Consider the following 21,367-nt stretch of genomic DNA (forward strand, 5'->3'; position numbering starts at 1 on the left):
CTCTGCACCGGAGCGTGCCACCGAGAAAGTCGCTTCGCTCCCAGGGAGCGAAGCCACCGCCACTGAGAGAGAGAGAGAGAGAGAGAGGGAGAGAGAGGAGAGAGAGAGAGGAGTTTGTGGGGAGACCGCTCAGCGCTGGCAGCCGCTCGCTAACTTGGCTCCCCTCTCGGCTGGCCCCATCGGGGCCTGATCCTGCCAGCACCTCCTGCGGCGCCCTGAGGGGCACAGGGAAGGGGTGCCCCAGCTCTGCCAGTGACCCCGAGGGCAGGAGGAGGTCGGGGAAGGATGGCTGTGCTGCCGCCCGCCTCCCCGTTGCCCCAACTTTAAAGGATGGATGAACGTTCAAGTCATGTCTATTCCCACCTCCCCAGCCTTCCCCAACCCCATGGCTTATCTCACCTGTGCCCTGCACAGCAAGAAAGAGGATTCCCAGGGCTATGCCAATAACCCACATTTTTAACATTTATTAGACAGAACAGGACCCAGCACCGCGCTCCAGCAAACATCTGTATCAGCCACAAGTCCCCCATTTTAACCAGTTCCCCCCGACACCAACATTACTTCACACGAGGAGAGTTCAGCGAGGGCCAATACAGGATTGTGACAGCATAAATCGGAATTCGATTAAAAGCAGAAGTTTAGAAACTACCGCCGGGTCGCCGAGCTCTTGAAGGCCACGTCTCCCAGACTGCCTTCAAGTCATCTCCCCCATTAGGAGTTATTTTCCCCCCCTTCTTTCATTGCTTCTGGAGACGGCACACGGACATAAAAAACACTCCACTGGGCTCTGAGTATGCCTTAAAATAAAGCAATTAACTTATTTCCAGGCTCCAGCAAGCGATCATGACAGCCTCCCCCCAGCAGAAAAGTGGGAGCCGTGGTCCCTGACCCCCGGCCAACACAAAAGAGGCAGTCCCAGCACAATGCCTGCTGTCAGCAACTGAATTATTTTTATACAGGAATTTTTATCTCTATTGTACAAACAAGTATGTGTCTGTGCTGACTTGTTAAGCAATCCACTTGTATGTAGAATAAGATTTTTTTTTCCCTGCTACCAGTCACACAGCTCTGAGATCAGAAGAAATACATACTCTTTGAAGCTCCTCAAATGTTTTAGTTAAAAGGACAGCAGTTGTTTTCAAAGATCCAAGAGTATCTTTATCAGAATTTAATTTTTCCTTATTGATTTTTTCTAACGTAACACAAATTTAACATGGGACAATTTATAGTTTATTACAAAATATTACAGCCTCTAAATAATCTTTCAGGAGGTAATCCTCTCTTCTTCCACACGTATCCCGCTGTGTTTTACCTCCTCAAAGAGAACAAGGCTCCCTAACCACTGTTTCTCTTTGCATAACAACTATTTCCTAAATATGAAAATCAGCATTGATAATAGAGAAAACATGGCAAAAAGCCCCTGGGCACCCTGACACCATAAATGCTCCACGCGCTTGCGGTGCCCTGGCTGAAGCACAACAGTTTCGCTGATAGATTCTCTTAATCCAGAAGGAATAAACTCAGTAGCTAAAATGCAACGAAACCCAGGTGATTCATGTGATGTCCAAAAAAAACCCAGCTGTGATGCTGCAGCAAAGTAATGCTGGGTGACAAATTAATTGCTGTGAATTTGGAGGGACGGGGGGAGCATTTTTATTTTTGCATTTTAGATTTTGCTGCCTGCTAAATCAATTAAGCAAGCAATGAATGCAAAATTAAACTCCTTACTTCCTAATGAGTGAGGAACTGTCATGTGTGTTTATTTAAAAAAGGTAATAGTTGTAGTAATAGTAGTAGTAGTAATAATAATAACAATAATATTCACAACAACAATAATAACACCACTGAAAGCAGCGCTCTTCTTTAAGCCTTTGTTGTTCAGCAGTAATTCCATTGTTTATTTAGGCAGAGGTTTTTCTATCTGAAGCTGAGATCAAATTGTAGGTGTAATTGTTCAGCACTTAGGCAAAGCACGGGGAAGATGGAAGCAGAAAGTCCTTGGTTTTGACTGACCAAAGCTCCCAGGCCTCCCTCCACCAGCACTCGCACCAGTGCAAATTCAGCACCCTCTGAAGCTGTTTCAGACCTCAATACCACCCTGACAATGCCTACCTGGAAGGGCAGAGCTGAAGCACTGCTTCTCCTCGACAGCAATTTCGCAGGGATATTAAGCCTCGTTTCCTTGACGGTAATGCAGTTATTTGGGTTTTGCTTCTTGCTCCGGTCTTGGTGTTTTAGCTATTTAGTGCAAAACACAAAAATCTAAGCTCCAGCTGAGTTCTGTACCCATCAAATATGGGAAAGTGGTGGGTTTTTTAACAGCAACCTGTTCAGGTAAAAAGTTCCAGCAGAATTGCAGCAGACAAGCAGGGAGAGGTCTCCGGGGAGAGCAGAGAGAAGAAACACTTTGGTGCCCTGTTCTGCAAACCCAGAATTCGGCAGCTTTTTTTGGCAGCCAATTTGTTTCAAATGTTTTGTTTCAGGGAACGTATGTATTTTTCTTTGTGCATTTTGTGGATTTACCACAACCGTTCCTGACAGCTGTTGATTCAGTTAAATGAGCACATTATTAAAAATCCTCTAACACAGCCATGCTCAAAAACCGGCACTTTGGGATGGAGCTGAGGATCTGAATCCAGAAGATGCAAATGAAACCTCGATGAAGAGGATCTACAGCCTGGGCTGTGCCTGCAGCTGGGGGGCAAAGGGAGCTCCAGCCCCTGTGTGTGGTGACTTTATTTTCTTTGTTTCGACCAGACCCAGATAATAAAAAGGAATGAAATGCAAAGCAAATGATCTCACGCATAAAAAAATATATGTCTGCTAATACTTGGAAAAATTACACCCCCAGCAGGCTGGCATTAATGCACTTCAAATATTTCTGCACCGTGCCCCATACTTCCGTTTTCTTTCCTCACTTACTAGCCAGTTTTGCAGAGGAAGAACACCTATTCAAAATGAGGAGGGAAAGAAGTGGATGTTTTCATTTTGCTTTAGATCAAAGGCAAACAAGAATGCAAACTGTGGCATATTGAATATTTCTTTCCACCGCTGTCATTCACACTAGGCTATCGAAGTTTTATACAATTCCCCAGCCCGGCTGCATATTAAGCTGGCTGTGTACAGCTTTATTATAGCGTGGTGGTGAGGAAACATTAATATTCCTGTGTTGCATCTGACAGCACATTTACATGTGCCCATCTGAGCTCACACCTGAGAGCTGCTCCAAGGTACAGTAGCTGTGCTCCGATTGTAAAGGCAAATGAAGAACACAAATTCCCTGCTGGGATCGGGGCTGACCTCACCACACCCCACACTGCAAACCTTTCCCTTGCCAACCCGAGGCAATGCCACCTCCGAATGAAGAATGAGCCGGGGAGCAGCCACCAAGTTACCAGCCCTCACGGAAGAAGAGCGGAAAGCCTCGCTGAAATATTTTAAAGATGCACAGCGAGTGCAGCTGGCCAATAAAGGTTGGGAAACAAACTCGCTGAACCCCGCACAGGATGCGTTGCATACTAAACCTGATTAGGAAGACGGGGAGGATGTTTATGGGCTTCAAAATGGGTTTGGCAATAACACAGGAGGGTTTGAATAATGTGAGCGCTTGGTCTGCCCGTCCATGAGGGTCCGCAGATGCTGGTCCAGCTCCTGCAAGCATCTGAGTGCACAAGTGCTATTTGGTCTGTGTCCAGTAGGGCAAAGCATGCCCAGGATGGGGGCCCTAAAGAGCAAACCGCATTTTGTGGAAATTCATTATGAAACAGAAAACCGATCATCCCAACAGCTCAGGCAGTTTGTTGGCCCATTAATGTGCCTGTTATTTTTAAAGGCATGTAATAAATCACAGGAGTCCAGGTACAGGATATCAACCACCGTGGGCCTAAACCTGTGATGCCTGACATTACCAGGAGGCAGGCTGGAGCTACTGTGTTTGTACAAAGTGAGATAAAATACATTCACTAGCCCAGGGAGGAAAAAAAACCTCAAACCAACCAATGGTTAATTTTAGGGCCATCCTACCACTATGAATATAGGTCTTAATGTATTAAAATATATGAGCTCAGCGTATTTTATGAACTTCTGCAATATCCCAGAAGCTGACACATAAAATAGAGCCCTCCCGGATGGAAGCTGTGTTCAGATGCCTGCCAGCCTGAGAAGACGACCTCCTTGGACTCGCAACATCACTGGCAGCACCACGACCCAAACAAAATCACAACAAGCAGAAAGGTAACGAGAGATCCGCAGCGATTAGCTCAAAAAAAAAAAAACCAAACCAAACAAAACAAAACAAACCCCAAGTGGCAACGTGCCAGGCCATGTCCAGCTTGATGCTAAATGCCTTTTATTGCACAGAGCTGGTGCTATTGGATAGAAAAACAGACCGAAGCTTGAAGGGAATTTTGTCCAAAAAATTCCCGTAATGAGGATGCGTGCAGGCAAACAACTGGAGGCTGAACTCCCGTTGCCTGACACTGCCTCGCAAGCCTCTTTAACCATCTTTATTATTTGAATGAAATAAGAAAGAGCTCATGGGCTGAGGGTTGCATATACAAAATGGGGTGATGCTAATAAGCCTCCCTCTCTTTAAAAAAGGCATTACCAAATTATGGGAATGTTTAGGGAAGACTTTATTTCTCCCACCAGGCTAACTAGAAGGTGTTTAATTTTACTCCATGCCTCAGTTTCCATCACCCAGCATTTGTTGTTGGGACTCGCTACACAGAGCTTTACATTTTTTACGTGCATTATTTTCAAAGCTTTTGGCACGTGATGCTAACATGCACCTTTTCAGATCGATACAAAGTTTAATGCGTGCCGGGCTGCCTCTTCAACCACAAGCATTTTGGATGCAGTGATGCTTCAGCCCATGCTAAGCTCCACAATTAAATGTCCCATACAACAGGAGAAAGAATGCAAAACATATTTCTCATCCTCTAAACCAGAAGATCTGATTTGCAGGAAACAAAAGACCAGAGAGATTCAGGGCACTGAAACACTCTGATGCTCCCCTGGAAAGATCATGCCAAGGCAGAGGAAAACTTTCCACCCTGCTTCTGTGCTTCGAGGGAACTCATGTTTCCAGTAAAGGGCCATTTTTACATTAACTGTCTGTAACAGCAGGGAATAGGAAAACCAACACAATCTTTACCTTGTACAAAGGATGATATTGGCGTCACCTGTTTGCTTCTCCAAAAAATCATATTTATAAGAGGCAATGGGGAAAGCAGAGAAACTATTGACTCTTCTCTGCATCCCCATGCGAGTAGCATTACAGCAACTTTTTGATCCCCTGCATTTTTTACATTTCCCCCCCAAGAAGTAAATTTCACAGCCGCACAGGCCACCGCCTTTAATTAAGCTTTCAAAAGTCTTCTGACAATGCCAACAATTGCAAGACACTTCTAGAGCTCAATCATGCAATCATCGTGACACTTCTATTTACAATTTGTCTTAGAAAGAGTTTCTCTGACATTGTACTTTGACAAAACAGCCAAGCTGCCGGTTCACAACCCTTCTCTGTCTTATTTACAAATACAGCTTGCACACAGGGCTCCGAATCTCAGGAGCAGGAGCCTTTGGGGTAGCACCCTCACTATTTTTCCTGCCTACAACTGTTTTACCCTGCCTGTGCTCTCTGTTTCTTTGTATGGGGAGAGCAGACAGAATTTGACTCCAAAATATTTCCATATTCCTTCCCACACACAGAGCTTTTTTTAAGCTTTCATCTTATTGTCCAGATGCAATGCTAACTATTCAATGCCGACGACAATATTTTTTTTGTCTCCAGAACAAAACAAAATAATAAGGGATCTCAATTTACAACCTACAAAATTATAATGGCAACTACTAATAACAGCCCAAGAAAATTTCTGTGGTGTAATGACTACTTAAAGACATTACCTCCTGAGAACTGTACTAATCAAATGTACTCAGTCCAAAATTTAGTAGCAAATTATGTCCACCTTCCCCCCCCAATTACTGCAGACACAGGTTCTTCTTACATTATTTTCCCACATATTTTATTTGAATGCCACAAGCAGCTTGAGAATAAAGGATTCGAGCAGTAAAAATGACCTCCCCTCCTCCTCCCCTCTTTGTACAGTAAATACGGCATCCACAGATACACACTCGGCATTATAAAGGGGAATATGCAGCAGCGCTCCAAAGTGTTCCTCCAACTGAATCCAAGTAACATTTAAGATCCTTCCTCACCCGAAAAGCAACCTTTCATTAATTCCCTCGGATTTATACATTCAACAAACAAACCGCTAAAACCTGACACCAGCGGACAATAAATATTTCTTCGGCCTTAGGAATAAATGAGCAGCGATTGTACATTCGCTGATCTCTAGATACTTCAGTTAATATTTCCCCCTATTGTAAAATACGGGAGCGGATAACTAAAGCCCTGCCGTAGCACTCACTGCAAATCACAGGCTGCTGGTATCTGGTGGTGAGGCTTTGACATACATATTGATGAAAGGTGCCTCATTGGACCCACACAACATATCCTATTAATTTTCAGTTAAATTTATGACATTTCAGCTATAGCGCTGGATCAGCATCACTCAAAATTTTATAGCAAGTCAAAGCTCCACGCAGGCAGACACCCACACAGAAGAGACAGGTACGCATGCCTGCACCTATATGGATCTCACAGCTACTGCACAGGTTGCACACATACATATAAGCTCTTGTAATCATCCCCGTCTCTGGAAAACGGTGAGGATAAAGAGCAGCCTACTGACGGTTAAAATAGACATCATTTCTCCCTGCATTTGCATGACTCGCTGCCTCTTCCCTTGCCTTTAGATGAGCCGATCCTTAACCATTACTTATCTTAAGATGATCTTTCACTGTACCACACCAACTCACTGACTGCAAGACTGCAGAGCCCGTACTGCATCCAGAGCTAACCTGTAGCACCCCTATATCCAGAGCTAACCTGTAACACCTCTTGGAGCCGAACAACTAATTGGGGACATTTTTACATTGCTACTAAATACATATTTTCTGGCCTCTTAGCAGAAAGATTCAGTTCGCTCCACTCCCGTACATTTTTCTAAAGGAAGCCTCTGTCCTTTTTTTTTTTTTTTTAATTACACACTAGTACGTTTTTGCACTTTGGGTTCTTGCACAGAAATCAGATATAAAATACCAGAATTGGAAGACCCTGAGGTTCACTGCAGGGGCCTTCCAGAAACCTGAACCCACAGCTCACTCCAAGACCCTCACTGGTAATTTTACTGCCGGACCCTGGAAAGTCCTGGATGCAAGCAATGGGTCACTCCAGCTATTGCCAAGCTTCTTTGGGATACGAGGGAGTAGAACTCATCCAAGTGAAAGGGGAGATGAAAACTCAACAGGGGAGGGACAGCACAAGACCCCACAACTGCTGGTGCTCCTTCCCCCTTCCCGCAGCCCAGCTGCCCTTCCCATCACTGGGAACAACCAGGGGACCCCAGCACCCCTCAGCTCCATCCCGGCCAGGGAGGTGCAGAAGACCTGTGCTCTTGGACCTCCCATCCACGGTCACAGCCGGACACCACCGTGCAGAAAACTCGGGGTGGGAGATGCCTGGACAACTGCATCTTGGTCTCTACTCACAACAGCACTCGTGGCTTGCACCACAGACCTGAGCCTGCTCCCAAGTCAGGCCCACCTGCACAGCAAAGGCGATCCCTACATGCAAGGGCAAGCAGGATCAGGCCCCTGCCGATGCACACCTCTCCTCTACCCATCGCCCTCTGCTCACCGAACCATTTAAAGTCAGTTAAAACCACAGCCTTTGCTGAACTAACGGCCCTGTGACATCGCGCAAGGCCAAATCCCACTCGCTTCGCGTCACCCGTGCCACGCGAAAGCGTGATTTGGCTGGCTGAGCCTTCCGCGCTGAACAAGTGCCGGAGCAAAACCCTCAGCTGAGGAGTTTCCCCTCGCGCAGAACTCCCTGCCATGGCCGTCCCTCCAGCTGAGGGACCTAGTTGGGACAGATTCTTGCTTGACAGATACTGTGGTTTGTCTTTTCAACAGAGCGGCGCCGTACGTAAATACAGCGTTACATCATACCACCGCTCCTCCATATTTGGTGATTTAGTATGGCTCCAGAGCTCGGAAGACTACAGATCCCTTCCGCCAGGATCCTGCTTCATTAATCATGCCCTACGCTTCTGCTCATTTGCCGTCAGATTGCAGGCAGCACATGGAAATGGGCACTGCCCTCTACCACTCCAGGAAACAAAAAAAAAAACCAAACCACCTCTAACATCCGTGGCTGGGAAGTGCAATATGCGGAATTATTGGGCTTTTTAAGTCTCATTCAAGATGTAGCTGAGCAGTAGCTGAGCCTCTGCTTCCTCTAAAAAAATACATACATACATACATGGATTAAAAGTAATAGCCATTACTCTGCAGAAATAGTATATATATGCATTCAAGTGACATACACATGTGTACGCAAATGGCTTTGCATATACACGTGTGTGTGTGCACGCAGACACGCGCGCACTGATACTTATTTGCCACCACCGTAAAACCCTCAAAACTACAGCTCTCCAGCGTGATTTGCCGCCGGCCGGTTTCGAGGCCAGGGAGGCTGCGGGAGCATCACGCTGAACCTCCCAGTGCCTACTGCCCTATTATGGTTTAACTTTGTGGCCAAAGCAAGCCCAAGACAAGCTCCAGCACATCATGTGATGATGTACTGTGCTTCTGACAACCCTGAGCAGTCCTGTGGGCTCCCCCAAGAGAGGTACCGGCAGCGCCACATCCCAAACAATCCTGGGAAGGGGGCGGGGAGGGTTGAAACTGGTTCAGGCATTCGCTGGTGCTGATATGCCGCAGACTCGCCTTTTTCGAACGGTAGTATTGGCGTGGTTCGAAGTGATTTGCAATGCTCGCTGCAAACGGGTAGTACTCTTGTTTACTAGCAGGATTTTAAAAGCAGAGCGTCCCTCGTTACACTCCCAGGGCTCTGGGATTTTCTTTCACGTAGTACACTCTATTTTTTTTAACCTCATTTGTGAAAATATCTGCATGGCAAATGCTTTCTGGTTTAAAATCAACCAAAAAAAATTATGCTAAGAAATAGAATTATTTACCTTTTTTTTTTTTTTTTTTAAATTACATTTCGGATTGCTTGTTGCACAAAACAGAACTCTGCCTTGGACATTTGTACGGCTGACATGTGGTTGTGTAAACCGCAAACAAAATCAAGATACATCTGTCAAAACCACATCAGAGACAAGAGAGAGCACAGCAAAGCATTTATCATTTGGCTGAGGAGGCAGGCTGCAGAGAGCGGCCTTTCCTGTCAAACCAACCTTTTGAAATTTCCAACATGCCCTTAAACTTTTCGAATAAGCATGTCTGTGCGCTTCAGCAACTGCCCTCTCTACTCTGGCCTGGCCAGTCGAAAATGGCATCTTAAAGTCAAGGTCGGTGGTGTCACTTTGCCATGGGGCTGTGTTTAATTACAGTCCATACGCTGACAGCCAATATGGAACCAAGGCTGGCTGATGCTCGGTTAACTCTTTCCCCCCTGACTTTGCCAAAGACTCGAAAGCTCCGCGCTTTATTGCGCGGCAGGCTCTGAAATCTCCTCCTGCAGCACTACGGCAGGCAAGGCACTGGGAGACGGTGACTACAATACAGGCAAATCACGAGAGCAGCCTCAAACAATACTGTTAGAAATACCGGCTGGCACGGCACGTGCCTGTTGATCCTGCCTCTGCGCAGGCACTAGGAAATACCGGTCGTGCGCTCACCACTAACCGAAGGCAGGGTATTTAACACGTCGGCCGTCACGGCAAGCAGAACAGAGAGACAGATGCAGCAGTTCACAACTGCGAACATGCTACGTTGCAACTGAAACGGAAATAAACTCGCAAACACTTCTCCTTGCTTTAATTTACCTGCTATATGTTCCTGTTTAGGGCAAATTCCTCTAGATGACGTTGATAAACAATCGTCATCCTCTGGCGTAACCTGGATGCCAACCTCCACAGGATTGGATGCTTTTTTCAGCTCACTTGGTGAGGGTGAAGGTGGCTTATCCACAGCCTTCTCTAAGCAGAGACTGCCATTGCATTGTTTCCGTTTGTGCTCAATAAAAATAAGAATGTCCCCCAACGGGAAGTTCATCTGACACTGGCCACAAGTGAGGAGGTCGTGGTCCCCTTCCGGAGCTCCCAATGTGCCATGTTCAGGTTCATCATCAGTGAGAATGGCTTCAAGAGGTTCGGCTGCAGTTTGAGAAACAAAAGGAGAATCATTAGAGCTCTCAGGAAAGGCACCGGGCACGGGGTGGGGGATGGGGGGGGCAGGGGGAGACGAACGTGCCGAACCCCCTCTTCATGAATATTACACCCTGCTCACAACATCCGCCCACTCCCCCCCAACTAAACTCATGCAACACGGCTATTAGCACGGCAGCGAGGAGATGAATTCATCAGTTACAGGGAAGAGATTTTGCAGGAGCAGCTGTAGCATGCAGAACTCAGAGAGCGAGCACCACAACTGTCTCTGTGTACCCACATGAGGACAAATTTCTGACTCAACTGAACGATTCGCTGGTAAAATTAAATGAATAGGCTGCAAGAATACACTGCAAAACTCTTGTGGCACTAGGAAGAGATGCGAATACAGTGTTTTATTGCCAGATGTATTATTTATGTATATGAATTCAAGGCTAAAAGCACTGCACACATCTCGCGCACACAGGGGTGTGTATTTTCCACCAGCCAGACCTACTTTCTCAAATTTAGAAGCCTGAATTACATGGGTGCGGGTGCAGACAAGAGGTGTTTCAACAGATAGAAACGGCACGTTCCCTATACAGACAGTGCAGGTAGCATGCATGTGTGCAAAAGAAAAGAGAGGGAAAGCCAGACCGCATGGCCGCACACACCCAGGCACCGACACACGGGGCACATATAGCCTTATAACGCATGTGCATACGTATACGTATTTATTTGTGTCACTACCCCTACTAGCCCGTTTATGGCTTCCAATTTAAAAATTCAAAAGCCAGGAGTTATTCGTGGGGGAGGGAGGGGATGAGACAAATAGATAAATAAATGGCAGAAACCGAAATGATAAAAAGCAAATGCAGCAGAAATGCCTGTGGGGTGGGGGGGAGGCACCTCTCACTTTTCAGCTACTCCTCACGATTGAAATAAATATCAAATTCACAACCAAGATGGGCTATTTTTTAGTACTTAAGGAAACAAGGCAATTAGTCATTTTTCCTTTTTTCATCCTGGAATAAAGGAATGCCTAAATTATCTCGAACATGTTAGCACTGGTGGCCCTCAGCATCTAAAAACTAGCATGGCCAAGCAACTGCCACATTTCCCCACAACAGCAAGAAGCGCCTTCTTTAAACTCGAAATACCTTGCCTAATGTTGTCAAAGTTGACAAATTTCCTGAATGAGCTCCAAAAAGCTTCATTATGAGGCTACTTCTGCTCACAGAATCGTCAGTGGATGCTCTAACAAGGCAGACGTGGCTCTCTCTTCTGTTGTCTTTTTTATTTTTTTATGGTTAAGTTTGCAGAGAAATACCTTGGTGATCTGCGTGCAGTCACCATCACTATTGCCTTTCACCAGGGAAAAAAAAATAAATGCTAGCAGCACGTTGGTATTCTTCTACCTGCACAATACGACACGCACACTAACAGCAGCAAGCAGGAGGAGAGGGTACTACAAATACAACCCACCTCAACACGCTGCCAGGTAACGCAAGTGAGATGGAATACAACTCCTAAACAGTTAATCAGCCTGACCTTCTTTAGCTGGCTGCCAATTTCACATTTAATGAACTTAAAGCCACAGAGAATCAAAAAATAGATTTTAATTTGACTGCACAATATTGGAACTGATTTTGATAAAGTGCAAAAATCCAGTGAACTCAGGTTAAATTTATTTCAACCCTACCTAGGCTGAATATTGAGGAGGAAGATCTGGAGTAGCTCCCAGTTGTGCTGCGTAAAATAATATTGAAAGAGCACACTACCTCGACGTACCTCAGCTCCAACTAGGACACCGGGATCCAGCCCATCATTTCTTGCCTCTAGTACTACTTCTAATTTAACGTAAGGTCAACCACAGGAATATGAAGGTTACATTCGTATTAATAAAACCAATGTCTTAATCGCTGGGGTTTTCTTCTAAACTTACAGACCGACAAGGTAAGGCGCACAACGTGCATTTCATGCTCCTCGGGAAGCCGGCAGAGGAGCAGTGTGTTTCTGCGGGATTGCTGGGCACGGCGTTTTTTTTCCTCCCCAGCCATTCCTTGCATTCGGACCGAGGGAGTAAATTATTGCAGGACTAATTCCACCAGTAGCTCGCTGCACGCCGCAGACAAAGGTATTTTGCAAATCTAACTTCTAGCTCACCAACTCTCCACAGCAAAAAGACACAAAATAACCCGTATTCCCCTTACAACTGGCTTAGCGAGGAGCTCTGCATAATCATTACTCAATTATAATGTTTTCCCGCGGCCTGATTTCTTTCTGACGCTGTCAGTATTATTTAGCAGGGGAAGGTAACCCGCTGCTTCGACACCAGACAGTTAAAAGTAGCGCTAAACAAAAATAGACTTTGCTAAAGTCTGTACCAACTGGGCTGATTTACAATCAAAACCAGGAAATGAAGTGGTAATTCAGAGGTTGCTGATTACACCTCCACATTTCACCTAATTAATTTTATAGGAGGCAAAGTTCTTGAAAATAACAAGATGATCAAATGTACAGATATAAAACCTGTAACCTCAACATTTTCTATGCTCTTAACGTAAATTATTGCTAATTAACAAGAATTATATACTAATGTATGAAATACGGCTGGCACCGCGTGCACTGCAAAACATTTGACTCCTGATGGAGACAGAGCCAGCAAAAATATGGGCTTTTTTTAATTATTACTGCTACTTTTGAAACAAAACATAAAATACCGGGTTTGCAACGGAAAACGCCAAAATACAATTCACCTGGTCTCGCCACTGTTTTGCAGGATGCGTCTTTTAATTCTGGGGCAATCAAAAATTCCCTGCCTGGGTCCCTAATCATCCGTCCCTATTTTTCATGCAAATTGCCCTTCCACCAACATGTCTTTTCAGCTTCCCCCCTTCGCCCTTCCTACTCCCCCCTTCTTCCCCGTTCCCAATCACCAAAACAACCGCACCGTCTACTTCGGCAAAAGCGGGATGGATTTTGGAGTGGCGGGAGAAAGGAGGTACCGGGGGTGATTTGGGGGGGGGAGGGAGGTGGCGGGGGGGAGGCGGGGCGGGGGGGGCGATACCACGGCACGGTGCGGGGAAATGCCCCGGCAGCGCATCTGCGCTGCCGGGGCATTTCCCCGCACCGTGCCGTGGGAAGGATGGAGAGAAGCTGTTTAATCCCAAGTTTGTGTCCTGGGATCGTGCGGTGCGACGAGGGGGGCACTTGGGGGTACAATAGGAACCGCCAACACGTTATTTGGGGGAGATCCCGGGGAGGAGGAGGAAGGTGAGCATCACCCGCTGCCTCCCGGAGCAAGCAAACTCCGCGCAAAATTAAGAACAAAGAAGAAGAAGGGGGGGGGGGAGTTAAAGGGGGGGGTGGGGGAGCGGGAGCTCGGCGCCCTGCCCCCCTCCCGCCGGCCGGGAGGCAGCGGAGGAACAGGCCAGGTTCAAGTTCGCGGGGCTGCCCGGTTGTTTGATCTCGCTGTGCCTCCTAGCGACCGAAACGGGCAGGCAGCCCGCCCGCCGCCCCGGCTCCGGCACCGCATCCCCCCGGCCCGCCGCTCCCCCAGCCCGGCCTCCCCTTTCCCCCCACCTCCCTCCCTCACTCCCTCCCTTCCTCCTCCTCCTCCACCTCCCGGCCCACCTCCCCCTTTTCCCCATCCCCATCCCCGGGGCGGCTCTCGCCGGAGGGACACCCCCCCCTCGGGCTCCGTCCCCCCCACGCGTGCGGAAACTCCGCGCCGGCCAGCGGATATCTCAGTCAAAAGGAGCCCCGGGGATCCCGCCGTGGAAGCTCCCCCGCGCCGCGATCCCCTTTCCCCACTTCCCAGGGCATCCCGGAGCGGGGAAAGGGCAACCCCCCCGCACCCCATTTCGAGAGGAAGGCGTGGGGGGCGGGTCGCACCCCCATAAGGGTGCCATTGAGGTTGCAACCCCTGCCCAGACGCAGCGCCGGGCAATTCAAAGAAACAAAAATTAAAAGAAAAAAAAAAAAGCCCCGAGAAGTGGCGGGGAAGGAGGGAGAAGGGGGCGGCGAGGAACTGAGCCCCCGACACACACCCCCGTCGGGTTTTAGGGAAAACTTCGGGCAGGGCAGAGCTCCTCGGCCTGCCCAGAGCCAGCCTTTCGCTCCATGTGCGATCCCGGCTGGAAATGTCCGCGCAGCCGGGAAGGTGGGGGGTGGAGAAATCCCGGCGTAAAGTTTGGGTTGTTTTGGTGGGTTGTTTTTTTTCTTTTTTGTTTGGTTGGTCTGTTTGGTTTTGCGAAGGGAAGAGAGGGACGGTTGGCAGGAAGAAATCGCCCTGGGTTTTTTTCTGCCATCCCTGGGAGGGAACAAAACCCGCCGGGAGTAACGGGGGAAAAGAAAGAAAGAAATGAAAAGGGGGGGGGGGAAGGAGCGAGGAGAAGCATGCAGTATTTCCCCTTTTCCCCCCCCAGCTCACCCCGAGGAAAAGGGGAATTTTTTTTTTCCCTCTCCATTCCTTCCCACCCCCTTTCGCCCCAAACCTTGCCAGCTCGAGTTGCCTTTTGTTGTGCAAAGAGCGCTCCCGCTTATCTCGCATCTCAGCCCTGGCGTGTGCGGCGGCGGCGGCCGGCGGGGGGGGGGGGCGCACAGTTTTTTTTGTGTGAACGGTGTGGCGGGGGCTTGGGCTTTGGGGGTCGGTTTGGGTTTTGGGGGATGTTTTTTTCTTCCCCTCTCTCTCTCTCTCTCTCTCCCCCGTGGAGAGCGGCTTTGGTTTGGGGTTGAAATGCGGCGGCAAGAAAGGGCCGTCCGCGGGTGTGAGGGGTGCGAGTGGGTGCGAGCGTGTGCGTGTGCGCTGAGCCCGGGCTCGCTCTCGCCTGTGTTTGTTGGCAGGAGGCTCCCCGCACACGCGGTGCTTGTAAACATTCAGACACGAGATTTTTCCCAATCAAAATCCACTTCCACTTTTTTTTTTTTTTTTGAAAATCTTCCAAAAAATAGTAAGCGAGCGGGAGAACGCGAAGCGAAGGCGAGGAGGGAAATCCCTCCCGGCGCGGGTTGGGCTCGGCGGCTGGGCTCGCTTCCCCCGGTGCCGCCCCCAGCCCCAGCCCGGGTGGCGGCGGGGCCAGGTCGGGGCGGCGGAGCCCCGCACGGCGCCGGCGGGGAGCGGGGGACGGCGGGACAGCCACCCGGCGGCGGGAACAAAAGGGAGGCGGCCCGGCTCGGCTAGGCTTGGCTCGGCTAGGCTCGGCTGAGCTCTCCCCACACACCCCCGAGAGGGTGCGGCGGGGCAAACCCGCCGGTAAGAGAGGGGCTTGGGCACCGGACTTTCTTCCCCGCTCCGCTCCGCCCGCAGCTCCCGCCCGACCGGCCGAGGTGTCCGGCGTTCAGCCCGCCTCTCCGGCGAGAATTTCTTTCCACTTTCGGTGCCGACTGTGCCCCCGGCAGCCCCGCACCTGGCCCGGGCGGGGCGGCTCTGCCGGCGGCGGGGCGAGAAGCGCCGCTCCCGCCGCCAAAGAGCGGGGAGAGCGCGGGGAGCGGAGCGGGGGCAGGGGCGGTGAGCCCGGAGGAAGAGGAGAAAAGTGATCAAGGTGATTAAATTAGAAAGGGAAAAAAATTAACCGGAATGTTGAGAATCCCGAGCCGGCGTTGAGTTCTTTTTTTTTTCTCTCCCCGACTCGCTCACTCGCTCACTTTTTTTTTTTTTAATTTTCCCTCCCCCGCCCTTCTCCCAGCTTTCGCTCAAATTAAAAATTAAATCCGTGAAGGGGAAATTAAATAAATTGCTCTCCGCGTTACTTACGTGAAAATTCCCGTTTGCTTAAGTGCTGGGGTTTGCCTTGCTTGCGGCGCGACATGGTGGGTTGGTGGCTTCGGTGGCTTGTGAGTCGCTCGGTTCACATCGGGAGAGACGGGTTAGAGAGGAAGGAGACTCCAGAGAAAATATCTTCATCAATGTCTTTTGACATCCAAAATAAATTAGAAATAATACAAAGATGGCGCAGGGAAGATGAATTGTGGGATAGCAGTCATGGCTTTTTTTTTTTTTGTGCAAGGAAAAAAAAAGAGAGAGAGAGGGAGAGGGAGAGAGAGGGAGAGAGAGAAGGAGAGAGAGAGAGAGATGAAAAAAATGGCAAAAGCCCCCCTGAGCTGCAAGTTCAAGTGCGGACGTGACGTCCCTGCGAACTTGAACGTCAGGAGCCTGGATGGACAGAGACATACAAAACATGGGCAGGGCAAGCTGGGGAGAGGGGAGGAGGGAAGGCGAAGGCAACACCAATGGACACTCATCAGGGGCTGGACATGAAAAAGAGAGCAGGACAAGCCAATGGACAGTGATCGCAGGGGGGAGAGGGGAGGGGGCGCGGCGGGAGGGGGTGCACCGGGTGCACCGGCGCACGCTGCCACCCGGGGCCGGGGGGCCGGGGGCGGAGGGGGCGGCGGCCGGGGCCGCCGGTGGCCGCGGCGGAGCGGCTGCGGAAGGGGAGCGGGGAGAGGGGCGAGGGGGGGGATTCGGCAGGCACACGCGGGGAGGGAAGGGAGGAAAGCGAGAGGGAGAAAGCGGGCGGGCGGGCAGGCGGCGGCAGCGCACGCACACCCCCGCTGGAAAAGCAAATACATCAGCGAAGCCAAAGACGGGCAGAGAGGGCTGCGGGGCGGGCTGGCCTCGGGAGGTGCGAGAAGGTGGGAGAGCTGGGGGAAGCCAGGTAGGACTGGAGACCACCCAAAAAGCGCGGGGGGGGGGCATCCGCCTCCCGGCTTCCCCACTCCCCCCCTCGCTCCTATCCATCCGCCTGCAAGCCGCGGAGTCCCCTCCTCCTGGGAGCTGCGGCCCGTCCCCGGGGGACGGGGGGCGGCGGGGGTTCGGCTCGGCCCGGCCGGCGGGGAAACTTCGTGCTGCCGGCCCCGGGAGAAACCGGCGGAGTTTCGGGAGCGGGACGAGAAGCCGTAGGAGCGGGGGCGGCGGGACCCCGCAGCTCTCCCCGCCGGCTTCTCTCCCCCGCCAGCCCGGACCCCTCTTTCCTTCCCCCGGCGGCGCTCCGAGCCCTGCCCGCAGCGACAGTCGCTTTAACGAAAGCGAAAACGCGGGGTTGGCACCGGGGGAGGGCTGGGGGTGGGAAGCCGAGGCGGCGGGAGGCACCAAGAAGTTGGGAAGGAAGGATGCGGCGGCTGCAACTTGGCCGAAAAGAGAGGGAGAGCCGGGGAGGCGGCCGGCACGGGAGGGATCAGGTTGCAGTAGAAATAAGCTCCGGAGGCGAACGGGCGCTCGGAGCAAAGTGCGGCTGCGAAAGGAGTGCGAGGGGGTGGGAGAGCCGTGCCCAGGACGGAGGCGGAGAGACCGGGAGGAAAGAGGCGCGGGGGGGACGAGGTGCTGCCGCCGCTGGAAGAAACGGGGTTTGGGGTTTGTGTTTTTGTAACGTGCGATCGTCGGGGGAACCGAGGGAGGGGGCGGGCAAGGGGTCGGGGCTCGGCAGCTCGGACCTGTTGGGGAGGCGAGCCCTGCCCTGCCAAGCCGTGCCTCGCTAAGCCGTGCCTTGCCGAGCCGTGCTGCCGGCGGAGCTGTCGGAGGCCGGGGCGAGCGGCTCTGCTGTGGGACGGTTTCAGCTTCCCGCCACCCCAGCTCCGCCCGCCGCTCCCCCCATCCCCGGGTCAGCCCCGCCGTTCCCCTCCTTCCCACGGGCGAACCCACCCACGCCCGGCACCTCCGCACCCCGCGGGTGCACCCCGTGGATGCTGGGGGTGGTAGGGGTAGAATACCAGCGCCTGTCCTGCGTGACTTTCCGTGGGACCCCGGCCGGTCGGGGTCGGCTCCCGACCCACGCGTGCATGCGTTCCTGCGCGAAACGTCTATAAACAGGCGTGTGTGCGCGCGTACGGGGGGCAGAGGGATGTGTACGGGGTTTGATTTATGTATAATAGCGTGTATAAAGCTTTTCAAGGTGGCTGCAATGTAAAAAGTAATGACTTTATTACCCCTGAAAGGTTCTGTGGTTCGCAGTTAACAGTCCTCTGAATTACAATTCATTACGCAGTTGTGCGCTGCCCGAAGCCGACCTGCAGCAGAATACCTATCTGTGGTTATTCCCAATAAATAACAGGCAACATTTCATTGATTTTCTTAAAAAAAAAAAAATCATAGCAAATGAAGCCACTTGGTTACAGCCGAAGCTGTTTTATTAGCGTACCGCGTTTGAGATTCCAGAGGTGACTTCCCAGACCGCATCTTAAAAACCTACACTCAGGAGCTAATTTTACAGATGCTTTCATGAATGGCAGCGAGGATGTTCCTACCATTAGCATGCCCTTAATTCCAGCACCGTAAAATGCCTCGAATTAAATGGAAACTCGCTGCCTTAAACCCTGTATTTCATCCTGGCTGGATAACTATTAATATTAGCATTTGATCACAATAGTGCCGCGCTCCCCCCGTCGCCGTGTCCCCCCCGAGCGCTTCGCATTGTCATGTGATTGGAGGGAGATAACAAACCTCGAGACAGAAAAGGAGTCAGAAGGCATTTTTTTAACACGGCATAACCGCAGATTAATAATGCAGGTGGGTTTGTATTTTATTGTATTTTTAGGGGAAGGGAACGAGGCTGTTTAATGAGCAGCCGTGGACACAAAGTAACCATATTTACAATCCTTGGTGTGGCTTTCGGGGGGTAATAAATTATGACAATATTAAAATGATTTTCTGGCAGCCCAGTTAACTGCGTTGGGGACAGTAAAGCCCTTACTGATTCCATTTATGCCTTGTAATTACAGTCCATGAGCTCTCTTGAAACCCTTTGTATCTTGTGTGTAAACTTTTAGCTAATAGACCTTTTTTGAATGGAGGGACTTTTCTCCGTACTTCCTGCAGTACATATTCTGTCTCTGATCTCTGTATTTAATGGCCGAGCCCTGGTTTATGCTTTATAATGTGTTGACAAGTTTTCTAACAGACTTTCTGAAATAATGCACATATATTCACGTCGGTTAGAAACTCCACAGTATTTTTAGAGTCGAGTAGATCTATATCCTAATGCACTGAGAGGGAGTGTAAATCATAGAGGATTTCATAGCCCTTTCAGTAGTTTTCTGTATGAAGTATGAGCAGCGTGGCCTCCAGACGTAACCTTTTAGAAAAAAAGACAGTGCTTTTATTTTATGGTGTAAAGTGCTTTTAGCTTCAGGGCTCTGAACGTGAATGTGGTCAACAAACAGCTCTTGCCAGGGAGTTTGCTACAGCCTCAGCCCCAGCACCGGGGTGCTGCCTTCGTGATGGGGAGGGTTATGGGGCCACCTGGGGCCCCAGAATCGGGCTAATTCCCACCACCACCACACACACCCCTACACCCCACCCCCGAGACACATTAACCCCAGAAACGCCACCCAGTTGCAGCACGCCCCGCTGCACACCGCCAGATCCCCCATGCAAGCTGCCCGCTGTGCCCCTTGGGCCGGGCACCCTGGCACTGCTGGAGAGGCTAGTGACAGCGGGGTCAGCCGCACCAGGACCATCCCTGGCTTGCCCAGGGGGCTGTGAGCAGCCTCTGAGCTCACCCCGAGCCAGGGTGCACAGCATGGGGTGGGAGCAAGGGCAATGCTCCCCACCGTAACCCTGCTGCACCCCATGCCCTGCTTCTCCTGCATCGTCCCCTCTACTCCCTACTTCCAACGCAACCGCTGCCGCAGTAGAGATGCTCTGACACACGGAGCATCTCTAGCCTTGTCTGTACCTATTGCACAGCGGTGGCACTTTGCTCAGTTATACTAATGAAGCTAGTGAATGCAGCAGGTAAAAACAGTTAGAAATGCTCAAATACTGACTGCTAACACCTAGAAATTATGGTAGATGAGAAGGGCAGGAAAAAACAAAGCCAGGCCAGCACTGAGGGACAGCCCAGTGATCAAGCTCTGAAGATTCATGCAAACTTGTGTGTCACCTGCTTCTCCACAACCTGTCTTTGCCCAAGCACCAGAGGATGCCCCGCAATCCTGCTGCAGCGGTTTGAGCTGCTGTCACCCTCAGCCATCTTCTCAGCTGCTCTTTGGCTGTGGACTCCCAGCCCCAGAGCAAAGTCAGCCAGAGGAAATGTGGCCCCCCATCTCCGCTGCATGTGGACAAACTCCAAGGTATGCACTGAAACCTGTGGTGGTTTTCAGACTGCCTTTAAAAGGGGAAGTCAACCTTGGAGAAGGGTCTGCCTTGTTAGCTGAGCGGCTGTCCTGCCTCTACCTGTTCCATGCGAACCAGAGCCCAGAGACTCCAGCTAATGCCCTGGACCCCCTGAGGGCAGAGGTGGGCACCCATCCCACTCTGCCACCCTAGACTGGGGACAATAACCTTAAGCAGCAGGGCAAAGTGCCCAGGTGAGAACATTTATACTGTAAAAATTAGTTTAACTTTTAAACCCACCAAAATGTATCCATCTCTTTCCCCATGCTTCAGCTCTGCCTGACAAATAGCGTGATCCTGCCTCTGTTCAAGCACGTAAGATGCTTAGAGGTTGTGGTAGAAAGGGACATAAAACTGCCTAAAATTGAGAAGTATGGCCTTCCTCCATCTCACAGCCAGGCATGTGGTCCTCCCGTGCAGGATCGGGACCTGAAGGCTCACAGGAGTGCAACAGAGTTTGTACAGTGTACTGCTGTCCCTGCCTCTCTGCTAATTCAGTGACAGATGTGGCAGTGGCTGAGTTCAGCAACTTTGGTGGGCAAAGGCTCCTGCTTTGAAGCTCCAACTGTCATTCATTCAGTGGGAATTTCACTTGCCAGCTTGGTCTAGAACATCAGGACCAAACAGCGGCGTACCCACGCAGGATCACAAACATGTTTCGTTATCGGCTTGCCCTAGGCAGGACCCAGAATAAAACCCTGAACATGGGGAGACTTTTCCCATGGTTTTCAGCAAGGTCTGGGATTTCAGCCTGCCCCTCTGCTCACACAGCACCTAGCACAATGGAGCCCTGAACCTTGACTGGACTTTCCGGGGATAGCTATAACATAAACGACACAAATCGCTCAGGAAACAGACTTTCAAATGGCAAACCCCCTCCTTTGAAGCATACAAATGCTTTTGCTTGTGCATGGGCAAGCAGAGGAAGGCACTAGTAAATGCCCATAAAATCTCATTTTTAATCCAATGTTTGATTTCAGCCAAACTGGTTTTCGTTGGTACTACTCTA

The 21,367-nt window shown here is 50.5% G+C and overlaps 1 protein-coding gene across 4 annotated transcripts in view; it reads right to left on the reverse strand.

Moving 5' to 3' along the window:
* The window catches only part of BCL11A (BCL11 transcription factor A), a 78,539-nt gene extending 62,114 nt beyond the window's left edge, over window positions 1–16,425 (reverse strand). For all 4 annotated transcript variants that reach the window (XM_075088156.1, XM_075088155.1, XM_075088157.1 and 1 more), the window contains exons 1-2: window positions 16,000–16,425; window positions 9,921–10,250 (exon numbers count right to left, since the gene is read on the reverse strand). In XM_075088156.1, coding sequence (XP_074944257.1) covers window positions 9,921–10,250; window positions 16,000–16,054 — 385 coding nt within the window. In that variant the 5' untranslated portion in view covers window positions 16,055–16,425. The remainder of the gene's footprint in view (window positions 1–9,920; window positions 10,251–15,999) is intronic.
* Between the last annotated feature and the right edge of the window lie 4,942 nt (window positions 16,426–21,367).

Source organism: Phalacrocorax aristotelis, chromosome 3 (genome assembly GCF_949628215.1).
Source record: "Phalacrocorax aristotelis chromosome 3, bGulAri2.1, whole genome shotgun sequence".
NCBI lineage: Eukaryota > Metazoa > Chordata > Aves > Suliformes > Phalacrocoracidae > Phalacrocorax > Phalacrocorax aristotelis.